The sequence below is a fragment of the Diaphorina citri genome, unplaced genomic scaffold (assembly GCF_000475195.1).
Source record: "Diaphorina citri unplaced genomic scaffold, Diaci psyllid genome assembly version 1.1 scaffold321, whole genome shotgun sequence".
NCBI lineage: Eukaryota > Metazoa > Arthropoda > Insecta > Hemiptera > Psyllidae > Diaphorina > Diaphorina citri.
Genome location: NW_007377756.1, coordinates 51,690 through 69,842, shown reverse-complemented (window position 1 = coordinate 69,842; position 18,153 = coordinate 51,690). Strand labels below are relative to the sequence as shown.

Sequence of the window (18,153 nt, the reverse complement as noted above, 5' to 3'; positions counted from 1 at the left end):
TTCGTTGACTTTTGATGGTGCAGTACTGTAAACTACCAAGTTCAGCCAAATAAGAACAATTTTATTATTATTATTATTATTATTATTATTTTTTTTTATTATTGTCTGAATCTAATGAATCCATCGAATTCAGTTTCATTACCCCTAAAAAAAAAAGAAAAAACCTATGCCTTTTGTTGAATTCTCCTAACCTTTCTCCTATGACCTATGATCCTATCCTATCAAACCTCATGGAAAAAAAAAAAATCTCCAAAGACTCGATGGGGGTAGAGAAGGCCCATTCGAAAATCTTATCAGAAAATTTCCTTTAGCTTTAGCCTTTGGACATAAGGTATGTTGCTAAAATTTTCATCAAATATACTGCCGAGATTACGGCACAAACAGACGAAATAATACAAAATCGCCTCGTCAAACCTTGGAAATCATTCGTTCAAATAAAAACATGCAAAATATATATGCCTTTTTGGTTCTCCTTATCAAGTTAAAACATGTTAACACAATCCACACGAGTTCCCCATATAGAAGGTAATGGAAAGTAAAACACGTGGAGCGTGTGCGCCTGCGCAGACCATTGGCTATGCATTCCTCATGAAAAGTACATGGACTACATGGGTAGGACATCACATAAGGAGAAATACCTAGATACATAATACACGGGTCCTATATGGAATCCTACGGTAGATACCGTAGTCCGTATAGTCTATCTCTAGTGGAAAACAAATTCCTTTCTACTTTTATACCTATCAACCTATTACCTCTATCTACCTGCATGATACACCTCTTTAGAAAAGACCACAGGAATATTTTTCCCATTTTTAAGAGCGGCTTGTGTGTTTTGAAAAAAAAAATTCTTCTGTGTATAGTGGGAACACTCTCCTTTAGATCACATTGCCTACAGGACATTATTTTTTTTTGAGATTTTTTTTTTTTTTTTTTTTTCCCCAAGTGGCCAATAAAAACACATCCACACTTTTTGCTTTAGAAACTTAAGGTCAAGTTTTACCAAAGTTGATTGTCTCAGGATTGAGTTAAAGCCAAATTTTACCTTGCTGTTTAGTATAGGGAAATCCTTCTTTCATCTCAATTCCGAGTTGGTAAACCCCAGCATAACAACAACTTTGAAGGAAGTGATATTCAAACTTAGTCTCGGACCTCATACTTACATCGGGAAGCGGCTTCAAATTTGTCCGACTTTTTCTTTCTTTTCCACTTCCACGGCTTGAATAATCTTCCTAGGGCTGAAAATTTCCCGCTAGTTTTTCTTTCTAAAGGTGGTATATGGGTGGACTGTGGTCTTGGAGTGCCAGAGCCGAGACTGTTTGTCCGCATTGCTATCCCGTTGTGTTTTTTGGCTGGAAACAAAGAGAAAGGAGAAGCAATTAGAGTAAAGTTCTTAACACTGTTGTCATTTTTGACAAAGTATTAAATAGGAACCTAACCAATAATTGGTAAAGTTCTTCAAATCTTCATGACAAGGGGAAGTTAGTCAACAATGCAAAATTAGTTGGAATGCTTCACTAGGATTTTATTATTATTATTATTATTATTATTATTTTGCTTTTTATTACCATTTTTTTTTTTTTTCTTTTCTTTTTTTTTTATCGGGAACCTAAAGAATTAAGGTAACGAGAGAAAGCAATTGGTCCAATTTTCACTTTCTTTTATTTTGTTTATTTTTCACTTTTTTTATGAAGAGGTTTCCTAGGAGGCAACAGAAGAGGAGAGGCAACTGTAAATGGCTAAGGTCTTATCGTCCCGAAATCGTAAAGCGGAGGACAGGATTAGGAGAAATCCCGGTCGTTCCTAGAACGAACCTCATCTGTCAAGGACAAAATCCCCCCGAGCGGGAATCGAACCTATTACGACCTGGCGCTCACAAGGTAGACGCGCCCTACAAGCTAACTACCTACGTTATACATTTTTAGCCAAATCCCCTTCAGCAATAAGCTATCAATTTCTAACGAAAGTCACAACTTTGGGTCGTGGTTGTGTTTTTTGGGTCACTAGGAAGCTATTCGCTATGACAACTCATTTTGTTTTAATGTTAGATGCATGTTTCTACAGGTTTCGAGCTTTTGTCTTTTGAGTTATCATATTACCATTATCAGTTACTTACCACTTACCTATCACTCATTATAAGTAGAATTGTGCTCATAGGTATGTACATATCAACAATTCTACACATTATACCCAATATTATTTATCATTATTTATTATGTTATGTTTTGGACAAAGCAAACAAGTAGCGGTATTGGAAGATTAGCGATCAAAAGGTCTGAAGTGCAAGTTTCGATGAGATAAGAAAACAGTGTTGTAGGTAATAGAAAGTAATAAGGAACATCACGACAAACCACTCTGCCCTAATATTGAAATTTCATAGAATGTCGTATTGTCTGGCTGGGGGTACTTTAAACAGGGAGTATAACAGCCTGAATTTCTTTTGCTCATGAAATAGCAAAGGCTGAGTGCGAAGGGAATCCACTTGTAAAATTTGTAGCCAAATTGCCAAAACCAAATGTCAGCCCAAAGCAATCACCCTAGTTAGAGCTGATCGAGAGGCTGACAAAAAACGCCGACCACGTCTGTATACGGGAAAAGGCGAAGAAAAAGAAAAATAGAGAAAAAGAAGAATAGAATGCATATTGTCATCCAAGAAACAACACGAAAACCGTACACGAAGCACGAAGTTACAGAAATAATAAAGGCTACGGTTACACTGAACGCGAATTCGCGCGAAAACGTGCGAAAGCATGCGACTAGTGTAACCGCTTTCATTAGAACTAATGTGTTTGAAAAAGTCGCGCGAATTCGCACCAAATCGCATCGCGTGAAATCGCGTCCAATGTAACCGCAGCCTAATGCCTAATGCGCCACAAATGGAAATGGCTCAAGTTTTTGATCCATCCTAAAGTTGTGTCCACACGTTGTCGACGCCGTCGATCGACGAGGTGAATCTATGTAGTCGAGGTAGTGTACGGTTTCAGTCGACTTACTTGATTTGACCCATACAAACAAACAGATCTCATGATTCTCATTCATGTAAAACCGTGTACAAATAGAACCGTTTACTTTAGAATTTTAGAACCAACGTGATGATTCTCATCCATGTAAAACCGTGTACAAATAGAACCGTTTACTTTAGAATTTTAGAACCAACGTGATGATTCTCATCCATGTAAAACTGTGTACAAATAGAACCGTTTACTTTAGAATTTTAGAACTAACGTGAAATGAAAATCTCTTGTCTTTTCTCTTACGACCTTGACACTGTGGTAAATATTATGATCTTTACATCTATGTATCTTTATATTATACATCTATGTACATGAGATCTACTAATACATCGGTTGGTAATTTCATCTTGAAGACCTTGATCTTGGGCCTTCCCTGTCCCATTCCAATCCGCGACTTGGTAATAACTTGTAATAGAGTTGTAGTTTTATTTACATCGTTGTTAATTACTTCACGCAACATGGTGTTATCGAGTTATCGAGTTATGAAGGAGAAGGAGTAGGAAGAGTTTAAGATGAAGGAGAAGGAAAAATGGAGGAGGAATAGCTGAAAGGTAGATATGAAAGAAGAGGAGGTGATGGAACAGAAAAAGATGGAGAAGAAGAAAAAGGAGGAGGGAGAGGAAGAGAAGGTTCAGTTTTTCAAGTCTATTGAGGGAAGCCTAATGTGATGTGAAATGTGATGTAATGTGTGATGATTTGAATTCCTTCAGATAATTTCCTCGAGATTTGGACTACGAATCGGAATTGAAAAATCTTCAAGTCGATCCGGCTATTCCTCAAGAATGCTTCAGATTTATTTGACGTATGTGTACAGTTCGTTTTGACAGTTTTTACTTGCCTTATCCTATAGGAAGGAAAGTAATGTAATTTTAGTAGTAGGTAGGTAATAAAATTGTTAGTAGTGTTAGTACGAGTACGAAAACTAAATTGTGAACGTACGCTGTGAAAGAACTGAAGAACAACCCTTGAGTAAAAACTGAACGTGTGTGCCTACCTTTAAACTAGAAATGAGTTATTTCTAGTTTAAGATCGAGCTATGCGAGGCGACATTATTTCAAGCTCACCCTGACACGAGGCGGTCAAGGTAGTTTCAATTTCGAGAGTTTTTGCTTCCTCTCTTCAAACTCAAGTGTAACGAAAAACTTCTCACAGCTCTCTCTCATTTTCACTTCAAGTATCCTGTAGTAAGAAAGTAAGAAAATGGTCCTACGGGAAAGAAAGTACTTAGTGAAAGGAAAGAGTAGGTAACCCGTCGATTTTTACTTTCTATTACCATAGATGTTTTCTTCCTTTCGAAAAATTTCAAACAGGCGATAACAGCATAACAGATCATGATGTTAATCATATGTGGTTGACATTATTGTCAATGACCATTTGTTTATTTTATCTTTTATCTTGATAACCTTTGAAGTAAACTGAGTATGTAAATGCTTACAGAGCCCATATTTGTGCCCTGTGTTCATACCTATCAGATTGAAACAAATAAGAAGTTTGATAGAGAAAACTGAAACTGCTGAGGTCTTTTCGTCTCTAAAGCAAAGAGAGAAGGAAAACAGGGCAGGAGAAATCCATTCCAAGAATGATTTTTTTTTTTTTTTTTTTTTTTTTTTTTTAAAAAAAAGAGGTTTGACAGAGGGAACTGTAACTGCTATGGTCTTATCGTCCTGAAATCGAAGAGAGAAGGAAGACAGGATAGGAGAAAGCCAGCCTTTCCGAGAATGAACATTCCGGGCGGGAATCGAACCCGCGGCCCAGCGCTTACAAGGCAGACGCACTACCAACGTACCAACTGAGCTAACTAGGCTGGCGTCAGTATAGCTTGATAGCCAGTATTTTGTTCATAAATATGGCAATATGGCCCTTCTAGAGCGGATTTATCCTATACCTACAGACCTACGTATTCCCTCTATCAAACCTCTAAAGGTACTCGTCTACAAACTGAAAGGATATTTTTTTATCTTCATTATTATAACGTTGTTGACGCCAGGACTCATTAACTGTCTAGATAAGTTTTTTTACCAGTTATGCCCATAGTCCCTATGTAGCCCACACCACAAGCGTCATGTATATATCCCTATACCACATAGCCCTAACCCTAAAAACATAGACCCTACAATTAGACCCTATCATTATCGTGTCCTCTACAGCACCCTTTCTTTATCTACCCTTTTCTTAACGGTCAAAAACGTTAAATTCTGGTACTCTTTATTTATGTATTTAGGTCCGCATTCATGGGATACCACATAACTATCCATGTAGTGTAGAGTCAGCTCCCATGGCGTAGTGGTCACTGCGCTCGCCTTGCACGCGGGAGACCCGGGTTTGATTCCCGGCGGGGGCAAGAAATTTTGTATCATGCAAATGATTGATTCCGTGACTGGCTGTTGCGGGGCCCACTCAGCCTCGTGAGGAAAATGAGTAGCTATGGCATATAAATGCGCATAGCGACCGGTGCCAGCATGGTAGGTAAACATTGGATTTTAGGATTATTGAGATATTGGGAAAATCCTACAATGCTGCAGTGAGCACCAAAGTTGTGACATTATAACACAAAGAAACTGCATTTACATTTATTTTTTTGGTGAGTTAGTACTTGGACCTCGGCATTCGGTCAGTTAATCCCTAAAGACGAGCTGTGGAGCATCTGCCTTGTAAGTGCTAGGTTGCGGGTTCGATTCCCGTCCGCGGCGGATTTTATCCTGAACAGATAAGGTTCGCTCTCGGAACGCCTGGCTTTCTCCTATCCTGTCTTTCTTCGCTTTCAGGACGATACGACCTAACCAGTTACACTTTCCTCTATCAAAACTCTTTTAAAAAATTCTCCAAAGGGACTTTTCAGTCCTATTCGGGCAGGATAAACAAGGTATATTCTATTCTATTCTATAAAAACGAGCTGTGTTGCTGTGTACACAAGTCTTTGAGTATGAAATCCCTGTTCCGTAAGTAGGTAACTACTTAAGTACTTAACCATATCCAAGTACCCTCATATACGCAAGTTAGCAATGTCTTCTTCAATGGGCATCAAACAAACACCTTCTCATTTCATTGTTTCGCTTATATGGGCGATGAGTGAAAAGAAGTGTAAGCCCCTTACACCGGAAGTAAGGAATGTACTGAAGTGACCACACAGTGACTTAATAACTACAATTATGAGGGTAAAAGGAGGATATATATATCTAAGCCCGTGCGTTCTGCTTATGCACCCATACGGCCCATACCTTGTACTTTATACTCAAGTTCATTAATTGTGAAGATGAGTTTGTTGAAAGGTTTTATTCAAAGAGGCCAGCGTAGCGCGTCTGCCTTGTAAGCGCTAGGCCGCAGGTTCCGTTCCCGCCCGGATTTTATCCTAAACGGATGTTCGTTCTCGGAACGGCAGGCTTTCTCCGATCCTGTCTTCCTTCTCTTTTCAATTTCGGGACGATAAGACCTTAGCAGTTACAGTTTCCTGTCAAAACCTCTTCAAAAAAAAAGTATTGGATTTGGCCCACAGATTTCGAACTTCTGTGAAAATGAAAATTGTTCTTCTTCTTCTTCTTCTTCTTCTTCTTCTTCTTCTTCTTCTTCTTCTTCTTCTTCTTCTTCTTCTTCTTCTTGTATGTGCCTTATCTTCAGTAGACGTTGGCAACTATTGTGGTCCAATTTTCTCTGTCCAAAGCGCTATTGAATAACTCATCCCATGTTAAAACTGTCCATTGTCTGATATTGTCAATCCATGATGTTCTTGGTCTTCCACGTGCTCTGGTCCCGCGAAGATTACCTTTAATAATGTCTTGAAGGATTTTGTATTTATCATTTCTTGATATATGTCCAAAGTACCCCCGGCAGCCAAATACAATAAATGTCCAAAACTTAAAATCTGTGCTGAAGATCGACACGTGGAATGTAAAAAATTATACTACACAGTGGACATTTTGTCACGGGATAAACCTAGTAAATTCAATGTACGCTAGCTCCTGGTTCAATGAGATGCTGTTATTTGATCAAGAAGGTCATAATATTTGAGCTGATATTGTCAATTGTTGTGTACTTGTACTACTTGTCAAGTAATAAACTAGAAATACAAAAGAGATGACTCCACTATACAAATACCAGGGGTTCCAAACCTATGGTGACTGGGTTCCGGAACTCTATATCGGGAAGAAAGATAGGATAGGAGAATGAGAGTGTTGTCAATTGTTGTGTACTTGTCAAAAGTAATAAACTAAAAATACAAAAAAGATGAATCTCCAATATACATCACATTCTACAAAACAGGGGTACCAAACCTCTTGTCCGCGCCTCCGGGGTCCGTACATATTAATGAGTTTCCATCTCTAATACACTTCATATTCTAATCTAGGGGTTCTTAGGCAGGTATTATCGTCCCGAAATCAAAGAGAGAGGGGCGGTTCGACAGGATAAGAGAAAGCCAATCGTTCCGAGAACGAACCTTATCACGGTTTAGGACACAGGATAATATTCACCCTGGGGCGGGAATATTCAAAGTTGGGTTGGGGTTACAATTTTCTTGGCCCGTTCAGTGGGATCCAGCCGGCCGCGGGCCATGCTCAGTTAGGAACCCCTGATTTAAAATCTATTTCATATTGAATGATATCACCGTTCAACCAAGGCATACTTCAATACATGGCAGTAAAATAATCATGGAGGTTCGTACAAGGAGGTATGACAAACTAAATTCTTAACTCAGATATTACCTACAGGCAAAGACTGTCAGGTCCTGCCAACGCTGAGAAATTATCTCAGGTAACCGTCAGGTAGGTTACTACTTTGAGCTTAGAATAAACAGTCAAACAGGGTACCTACTACCTACTTCACTGAAAATATCAACGAGGGTTTTTATTTATTTTATTTTCTAAAGAGGTTTGCTAGAGGGAACAGTAAATTGCTAACGGCTTATCGTCCCGAAAGCGAAGAGAGAAGGAAGACAGGATAGGAGAAAATTTCTACTCTAATCTTTTGTCAACTCTAAAATTTCTACTCTAAACTCACCATCATTCTGTTCCTCATCGAACGCAGCTGTCGATGGTTTCAAGTTGGCGATGCAAATTTTACACTGGACTGGTTTCGGTTTACTCTGAGTTAGCACTGAGAACATAGTTTCGTAATCGTCTGTTTTGAGCACTTTGCTGCCAATCAGACCTACTGGCCTTACAGCCCGTTCACACTTGGCAATTAAAGCAATTTAACGCACCTCTACAATTATTCAACACTTTACCGCACTTATTTCAACATTTTTCCGCAGTTATTCAACATTTTTCTACAATTATTCAACATTTTCCTGCAATAATTCAACAATTTAGAACGCTATGTCAACATTTTACCGCAGGTAGTCAACATTTTTCTACAATTATTCAAAACTTTGCCGCACTTATTTAAACACTTTGCTAGAGCTATTCAACATTTTTCTACCGTTTGCCGTACTTGTGTCAACATTTTGTCAGTTATTCAACAGCTAAGTAATTTACACCTATTTTAAATGCATTTAAACACAATATTTGGACTGCTTAGCAAAAAAAGAATGCGAGTTAACTGTCGTCAGTTTCGGCTAGAACGTAAACAATATCACTTAGCTCCCCCAGTAAGAAAGCGAAGTCACACGTCCTGGCGACAGACAGACTGATGCATGTAAGGTTTCGCGGGAAAGAAGGAAGAGGTAAAGGAAGAGAGGAGAAGAAGGAGGAGGAGGAAGAGGGGGGAAAGAAGGAAGAGGGAGGGGAGGAGAAGGAAAAAGAGGAGGGAAAGGGAGAGGAGGAGAAGAAAACGTAAAAGGAGAAGCAAGAGAGAAGCTAAAGGAAAAGAAGGAAGAGGAAGAGAAGTAAAAGAACACGAAGAAGACGAGGAAAGGAGGACGGAAAAGAATGTAGAGAAGGGGAAGGAGGAGAAGAAGGTAGAGAAGGGGAAGGAGGAGAAGAAGTAGGAAAATAAGGGGGAGAAGGAAAAGAACGAGAAGGGGAAGAGGGAACTGTAACTGCTATGGTCTTATCGTCCTGAAATCGAAGAGAGAAGGAAGACAGGATAGGAGAAAGCCAGCCTTTCCGAGAATGAACATTCCGGGCGGGAATCGAACCCGCGGCCCAGCGCTTACAAGGCAGACGCACTACCAACGTACCAACTGAGCTAACTAGGCTGGCGTCAGTATAGCTTGATAGCCAGTATTTTGTTCATAAATATGGCAATATGGCCCTTCTAGAGCGGATTTTATCCTATACCTACAGACCTACAGTAATTCCCTCTATCAAACCTCTAAAGGTACTCGTCTACAAACTGAAAGGATATTTTTTTATCTTCATTATTATAACGTTGTTGACGCCAGACTCATTAACTGTCTAGATAAGTTTTTTTACCATTATGCCCATAGTCCCTATGTAGCCCATCACACAGCTCATGTATATAGTCCCTATACCACATAGCCCTAACCCTAAAACATAGACCCTACAATTAGACCCTATCATTATCGTGTCCTCCTACAGCACCCTTTCTTTATCTACCCTTTTCTTAACGGTCAAAACGTTAAATTCTGGTACTCTTTATTTATGTATTTAGGTCCGCATTCATGGGATACCACATAACTATCCATGTAGTGTAGAGTCAGCTCCCATGGCGTAGTGGTCACTGCGCTCGCCTTGCACGCGGGAGACCCGGGTTCGATTTCCGGCGGGGTCAAGAAATTTGTATCATCCAAATGATTGATTCTGTGACTGGCTGTTGCGGGGCCCACTCATTTTTTTTTTTTTTTTTTTTTTTTTTTTTTTTTTTTTGAGAATTTTGATAGAGGGAACTGTGCTTTAGTGAGAGTATTTCACAACAGTGCTTAGTTCTTACGAGTATCTTCCTGAAAGTGAAGAGAGATGAAAGCCAGCCGTTCCGAGGACGAAACTTACCTCCTTAGGCTAAAAATCCGCCCCGGGCGGGAATCGAAACCGTGACCTAGCGCTTTCAAGGCAGACGCGCCACCTTCCAAGCTAACTAGACTGGCCTTCTTATGAGTGCAGTGACCATAAACCCATTGAAAAAAGACTGAAAGCCTAGTTAGCTTGGTTGGTAGCGCGTCTGCCTTGTAAGCGCTAGGCCTCGGGTTCTATTCCCGCCCGGGGCGCATTTTATCCTGTGTTCGTTCTCGGAACGGCTGGCTTTCTCCTATCCTGTCTTTCTTCTCTCTTCGATTTCGGGACGATAAGACCTTAGCAGTTACAGTTCTTCTGTCAAACCTCTTTTTTTTAAGACTGCAAAACACCCTGTAGTAAAAAAAAAAGACTGCAAAACACCCTGTAGAAACTATTGAGGTTTCTCATTGGGTTTAAGCGGAAAAGAACAAGAAGGAGAGAAGTAAAAGTGGGAACAAGAAGAAGAGGCAGAGAAGGAGAAGATGAGAGACGAGTTAAAGAAGGAGGGGGGAAAAGAGAACGTCGAGGACGAGGGAGAAAGAGAAGGAGGAAGAAAAGGGAAAGATGTAGAAGAGTAAGAGGAGGAAATGGAGAAGAAAAAATAGAAAAGAAAAAAGAAGAAGAAGAAGGAAACTTATCAGGATTCCTGTTGGCCAACATACGTGAATAGATTTGGGATTGGGAGGGAGGGAGAGAAGGAGGAAGGGAAGGAGAGAGAGAGAGAGAAAGAGAGAGAGGGAGAGAGAGAAAATGAGTTTAAACTTTAAATACTTAGACGTGTGTCTGGACAATGGACTGCGCAAAAAGCGCCAGCCTTTGTGGGGAGGGGGACTCTTAACCACTTCTGCATTTTTTCCACAAAAATACTTAACGCTCGGGAACAACACAAGGTTCGTTCTCGGAACGGCTGGCTTTCTCCTATCCTATTCTGCTTCTCTCTTCTATTTCGGGACGGTAAGGCCTTAGTAGTGACAGTTCCCTCTATCAAACCTCTTGAAAAAATAACGGAAAGAAATAAAGTTGCTTTCAGGAATGACCGTAATTCGGTCTGCGTTTGATTTAAACTGCGGTCACTGCGGGAGAAAAAGGAATTTTCAGTCTCATTCTCGAAGTACCTATAAGCAGGGTATAAGGTATATTCTATTCACTATTGTAATCCGCCCCGGGCGGGAATCGAACCCGCGGCCTAGCGCTTACAAGGCAGACGCACTACCAACTAAGCTAACTAGGCTGGCACTATTGTATTCTAATTTTTAAAGTACAAACTACAAAGTGAGAAGTTGCTTTCAGAAATACTTCCAAAGTTGGGTCAAGATTCCACTGCTTGTTGAGTAATTTTCCCGCCGCTCTTTTGCCGCTACGATGTGAACTCAGTAGCTTATTTACTTACTCTCGTGTTCGTTTTATTTATTTTAGATACCTATCAGCTATCAGGTAGGTGACTATTTTGAGCTTAGAATAAACAGTCAAACAGGGTACCTATACCTATACTTCACTGAAAATATCAGCGAGATTTTTTTTTCCAAGAGGTTTCAGAGAGGGAACTGTGACGGCTAAGGTCTTATCGTCCCAAAGCGAAGCGAGAAGAAAGACAGGATAGCAGAAAGACCAAAATAAGATAGGAAGAAGACAGGATAGATAGATTAAAGAGGTTTGGTACAGGGAACTGTAACTGCTAAGGTTTGATCTTCCCGAAAGCGAAAAGAGAATTAAGACAGGATCGGAGAAAGCCAGCCGTTCCGAGAACGAACTTTATCAGTTCAGATTGAGGATATAATTCCATATCTCGGTCGGTATTGAACCCACACCCTCCTGTCTACCAAGCAAGCGTCTTGACCACTATATTATGTGTGATTCATCTATTTTATTATTTTCATACATAACTTCTCATTATTTCATACTTTGAGTTCTCATCCTATTTTCCCTCTCTCCCTTATCATTTGAAGATTTTTAAAAGATTATCTTCTGATTCTGTAGTCTGTAATATTTTTTGATAAAGTGGAGTCTGTTCTCTGTTATTGGATGTCATTTGAAATTACGATTTACATGTTAATGAGGTTATGTTTTTTTTGTTTTTTTTTGAGAATTTTGATAGAGGGAACTGTGCTTTAGTGGGAGTATTTCACACCAGTGCTTAGTTCTTACGAGTATTATCCTGAAAGTGAAGAGGGATGAAAGCCAGCCGTTCCGAGGACGAAACTTATCTCCTTAGGCTAAAAATCCGCCCTGGGCGGGAATCGAAACCGTGACCTAGCGCTTTCAAGGCAGACGCGCCACCTTCCAAGCTAACTAGACTGGCCTTCTTATGAGTGCAGTGACCATAAACCCATTGAAAAAAGACTGAAAGCCTAGTTAGCTTGGTTGGTAGCGCGTCTGCCTTGTAAGCGCTAGGCCTCGGGTTCTATTCCCGCCCGGGGCGCATTTTATCCTGTGTTCGTTCTCGGAACGGCTGGCTTTCTCCTATCCTGTCTTTCTTCTCTCTTCGATTTCGGGACGATAAGACCTTAGCAGTTACAGTTCTTCTGTCAAACCTCTTTTTTTTAAGACTGCAAAACACCCTGTAGTAAAAAAAAAAGACTGCAAAACACCCTGTAGAAACTATTGAGGTTTCTCATTGGGTTTAAGCTCATACTGAGTTTAGAAATGGGAGAAAATTCAAATGGATATATTTTCCCCGTATAAAATTATCCACCACTCCCCCCCCCCCCCCCCCCGTTTCATTTTAGCAATGTTGACCCTACTGATCTTTCCACATTTAAGTAGGTAACTGATATCATGAGTGTTTTTTTCTTTCTTTCTTCTTTCTTTCTTTCTTCTTCTTCTTCTTCTTCTTCTTCTTCTTCTTCTTCTTCTTCTTCTTCTTCTTCTTCTTCTTCTTCTTCTTCTTCATTATTTCTTTCTTTTTTCATGGGTTCAACATCACTCTATAGCTAGGAAACAATAGAGGATATCAAGGCATTTGCAGCAATGCCAGCTTAAGTAGTCTTCTGCAGATTATGACGATGGGTCAGCTCCCTGGTTAGGGGTCACCTGTGCTCGCGTTGCACGCGGGAGACCCGGGTTCGATTCCCGGCGGGGTCAAGAAATTTGTATCATGCAAATCATTGATTCCGTGACTCGCTCAAGAAATTTGTATCATGCAAATGATTGATTCCGTGACTGGATGTTGCGGGGCCCACTCAGCCTCGTGAGGAAAATTTAGGCTATGACATATAAATGCGCATAGCGACCGGTGCCAGCATGGTAGGTAAACATTGGATTTTAGGATTATTGAGATATTTTGGGAAAATCCTACAATTCTGCAGTGAGCACCAAAGTTGTGACATAATAACACAAATAAACATCACTCTATAGATAGCTAGGAAAGCGTTAAGTTTTAGGGATGAGAGGTTTTACCATTCGGCAACAAGTAGCCCAACGACTCACATTAACCTCACCCAGCCTGGGGCGGGAAAAAGTCAGCAGCACGCAACTGCCCAGATGGTCACCCATCTGGATACCTATGAACCATACCCAACATTGCTTAGGTAACTTCAGTGAGCTATTGTGAACTAGTATAATAATAATTTTGTAATTTGTAATCTTTATTTGACATTTTAAGTATGACACAAGAAGAAAGGAAAGAAAAAGATAATAATAATAGACTCTTGAGTGGAAGGTAACCACTGGGCGAGGTTAACGCCGGAGGCGTTCTCTACCACCTAACCCTTAGAGCTCCATTATTATGTGGTCAAATTATCAAATAAATGAGGATAAAATTCCATGCCTAGACTGGGATCGAACCCACACCCTCCTGTTTACCATGTGAGTGTCTTGACCACTACGCCACGAAGGCAGGCGGTATAATCAACATGCTATCACCACTAGCTTGGCTCATGTTCTCTTGCAAATGAACCTACACCTACCTACTCAAACCCTAGATCCCACTGGACAAAAATATTGGAATTGTAATTTATGTAATTATAAGTAGGTAATTTCTTGTACCTGCCTCGGTGGTGTAGTGGTCAAGGCACTCGCCTGGTAAACAGGAGGGCATTGGTTCAATCCCCGCCAAGATATGGAATTTTATCCTCAGTGCGTCATCGCCTACGGGAGCGTATGCCGTGACGTCGAAGTTCACGATTTACTGGTATTTTTTTAATCGATTTATCTCGGGATCTAGAAGTAAAAGAAAAATTCCGTTGGTCCTCATTTTTCCTGCTGTATGACTTTGAAACATCACTCAAGTAAGCGCAACTGTTCCATTCGGTCCACGGTTTGGAGGAATCGGGTGTGTAAGAGATCATACCTATTGTTAGGTTCAAACACGGCTGGGTGTGCTGATCGCGATCGACTTGAAATCAATCAACGATCGATCCCGATCGACCGCTTGGGCAGCCTTGCTTCAAAGGATCTCATCTTCAAGCCAAACACGGTCGTTTTTTCCCATAGATTTCCCATGATTTCTTCATAGGTAAATACTTACAAAATGTGTTTCCCATAGATAATAATAAGAAATAAATATGAGATGCAATTTCTTATGGCACTTTTTTTGAGAAGAGAGAAAAATTGTTGAATAAATCGAGAGAGGTTGCCGAAAAAGGGTCCGCGCATTCCGCAAGTCGAATTCGAGTTTTTGACCTAGAGAGAAGAAGTAGACTGAAAATTCTTCTTGCAAAGGTAAAAAGCGTTCAGTCTCTTTTTGGCCTGTGCAGACGAATGGTGTGTCAGATTTCGTGTTATTTTCGCGGGCGAAAAAGTCGCTTTTAGCAAGTGAATTTTTTCGAAATATTTTGTGTATAGGCTATACACAGTGATTTTTGGTGTAAAGCTGTGTTCACACATAGACAAAAAAAAAGTTGTCTTTTTTTTCACATTGAAAAAGACAACTTTTTTTTCCAGTCGATCGACTTCTGATTTGTCAATTTTACTCGATGCTTGGAAGAAGTGAGAATGGGAGGAGGAGGAGGAGGAGGAGAAAGCGAAAGACTCAAGAAGAAGTAGAGGAGGAAGAAGAAGAGACGGGAAGAAGAGGAGACGCAAGAAAAAATAGGGAATAAGGAGGAGGAGAAGAAAGAGTGGAAGCAAGAAGGAGAGGAGGAGGAATAGGAAGACAAGAAGATATAGAGGAGAACGAGGATGGTGAGAAAGAACAAGGAGGAGTAGAAGCAAGAAGGGGAGGAGGAGGAGAATGAAAAGAAGAAGAAAAGGGAGAAAATGATGAAGAAGAAGAAGAAGAAGAAGAAAAAAAGGGAGAACGATGTTGATGATGATGATGATGATGATGATGATGATGATGATGATGATGATGATGATGATGATGATGATGATGAAGAAGAAGAAGAAGGAAAGGGAGAAGATGATGATAAAGAAGAAGAAGAAGAAAAGGGAGAAGAAGATGATGATGAAGAAGAAGAAGGAGAATAAAAAGAAGAAGAAAAGGGAGAAGATGATGATGAAGAAGAAGAAAAGGGAGGAGAAGATGATGATGATAAAGAAGAAGAAAAGGGAGAAGATGATGATGATGATGATGATGATGATGATAAAGAAGAAGAAGAAAAGGGAGAAGATGATGATGAAGAAGAAGAAAAAGGGAGAAGATGATGATGATGATGATGATGATGATGATGATGATGATGATGATGAAGAAGAAGAAGGAAAGGGAGAAGATGATGATGATGATGATGATGAAGAAGAAGGAAAGGGAGAAGATGATGATGATAAAGAAGAAGAAGAAAAGGGAGAAGAAGATGATGATGATGAAGAAGAAGGAGAAGATGATGATGAAGAAGAAGCTGGAGTAAAGGGACTTTTCAGTCCTATGTGAGCAGTATAAATAAGCACTATCATTATTGTAGGTAATTGTAAACTTGAGAACTTATATATAATATGTGAACATTGTGCATACTACACTCTGATAATGAAATGTAAGTAGAGGTACACAAATAAGTCCTGCAAACAGGAAACTCCTATTTAGTCTAATCACCTAGCCATCAGATATAACTCATAGGACATTCCATTGTACTGTTCACGTTATAAATAGCCTCAATACTTGAGTATTACCTTTCTTTATTTCTTTGCTCTTAGTACAGTAAAATAAGGCACAAAACTGGAGTAAAGGGACTTTTCAGTCCTATGTGAGCAGTATAAATAAGCACTATCATTATTGTAGGTAATTGTAAACTTGAGAACTTATAATATGTGAACATTGTGCATACTACACTCTGATAATGAAATGTAAGTAGAGGTACACAAATAAGTCCTGCAAACAGGAAACTCCTATTTAATCTAATCACCTAGCCACCAGATATAACTCATAGGACATTCCATTGTACTGTTCACGTTATAAATAGCCTCAGTACTTGAGTATTACCTTTCTTTCTTTCTTTGCTCTTAGTACAGTAAAATAAGGCACAAAATAAGGGAAAAAAATTGTAGTACCTACCAAAAATTTGTACTTTCTTTCACTGCTCTTAGTACCTACAGTAAGATCAGACACAAAATGGGGGGTAGGTAAAAGGTGAAAAATGTGTAGGTACCTTTTTTTTTAAAAAAAAAAAAAAAAAAAAAAAAAAAGAGGTTTGATGGTGGTGGTGGGTTGGTTGGGAAGAGGGAGAGGAAGGGAAGAGGTTGGAGATGGTGAGCAAAGTGAGACAGATATGGAAGGTTGTACAAAACAGAAGGCACAAATGGATGGGACATGTATTCAGACACGATGAGTTTGTTGTTAACATCATCGAAGGAAGAAGAGTAGAAGCACAAGGAAGAGGAAGGCCCTGGAAGGCCTATATCAATCAAATCATGGATTTCACTGGCTGCAACAACTATCAAGAAATGAAGGCATGGGCACACGACAGAGACAAACGGAGAGAGATTGCCAACCAATCTCCGGATTGAAGGAATAGAGAGAGAAGAGGTTTGATGATTAGGGGAACTGTAACTGATAAGTTCTTATCATCCCTAAATCATAGCAAAAAGGAAGACCCTGTAGGAGAAAGCCAGCTGTTCCAAAAACGAACATTATCTATTCAGGATAAAATCAACCCTAGGTGGGAATCAAACCCACAGCCTAGCATTTACAAGGCAGATGCACTACCAGGCTGACTAGGCTGGCTCTCCAAATGATTCAGAGGCTATCTTTCACACACCAGTATTAGCTATACCACTACAACATCTCTAGAACCAAAATCTTGACAAGGGCAAAATAAAAAGGAAAGTGATATCATCTAAAAAGATAACCTTAGAAGACAAACCAACAAACACCTACTTAAACAACCTTTAACCTCCTACCTTTTAGAATACAATAAAATAATGTGTCATAGGTACATACTTGAACCAACACTGAAACAAGGACTTTGTACTTACACAATCAAAGGAAATGCAATGTAACTTTGTATGACTCACACATACATAGGTAGAATAGGTAGATACATATCCCCGAGTCACAGAATATCTAAGAAAAATTAAAGAGTTCAAGTAGGTACTTACTTACTCAAAAATAAAAGAACATGATTTAGTAGGTACATATTAGTAGGATAGCAGGTACTGAAAATATGAATAATTATTCTTAATTCAGCACCAACATTCAGATTTTCAAAACCATATTACATGAAAGTTGAGTGATGAAAGTTAGGTACCTACCTGTTGCATCCTCAGAGCTTGATTCCTCTTCTGTCATTTCTTCATGGTCTTCTGGTAGCAGACCATTTTCCGCCATCGTATTTTAACCGGAAAACACACAGATTAAATACGAAATCATTTCAAACCGATTCTTGAAGGCGAACACCTTTTTCTTTTCATTTTGTTAAAAGTTTGTCAAGAGGCAAGAGACATGGAGCAAAACTACAACTACAATTTGTACTTTTGTAACTTCCGAGATGAGTTTGATTACAAATAAAAGGGAAGAGTGGAAATTTATCTGTTAATATGTTTTGAAAACCGATCAAAGGATTAAATACACAGTTAATTAGGTGAGAAATAAAATTAGAAAGCTGAGAAATCAGGAAACTTTAGGAAAATTTGAAAGTTGCAAGTTGGTTGGAAACAAATCACGAAATTTAAATTGTTTATCAAAAATGGCGGATTGCCGCAACTGCAACACAAGCTCTTTTCACACGATACGCGTACCAGCTGCAAAAAAAATATCCCTCGAAAATGTTAAAAATAGGTAGGTAATTTTAATTTTATTGATTAGTTATTAGTAGAATATAATAGAAATGATAATCATTTTATTTTTAGTTTTTATTCTTCTTTTAAAAATCAAAAGATATCGG

At 39.4% G+C, this 18,153-nt stretch overlaps 1 protein-coding gene across 2 annotated transcripts in view; it reads right to left on the bottom strand.

Moving 5' to 3' along the window:
* The window catches only part of LOC103507546 (phosphatase and actin regulator 1-like), a 37,722-nt gene extending 19,832 nt beyond the window's left edge, over positions 1-17,890 (bottom strand). Inside the window, exons 1-2 of one of the 2 annotated variants that reach the window (XM_026822372.1) lie at positions 17,522-17,890; positions 1,164-1,352 (exon numbers count right to left, since the gene is read on the bottom strand). In XM_026822372.1, coding sequence (XP_026678173.1) covers positions 1,164-1,352; positions 17,522-17,597 — 265 coding nt within the window. In that variant the 5' untranslated portion in view covers positions 17,598-17,890. Of the gene's footprint in view, positions 1-1,163; positions 1,353-8,006; positions 8,534-17,521 lie in introns of those variants that run through there. The other variant, XM_026822371.1, reaches the window with a different exon arrangement.
* Between the last annotated feature and the right edge of the window lie 263 nt (positions 17,891-18,153).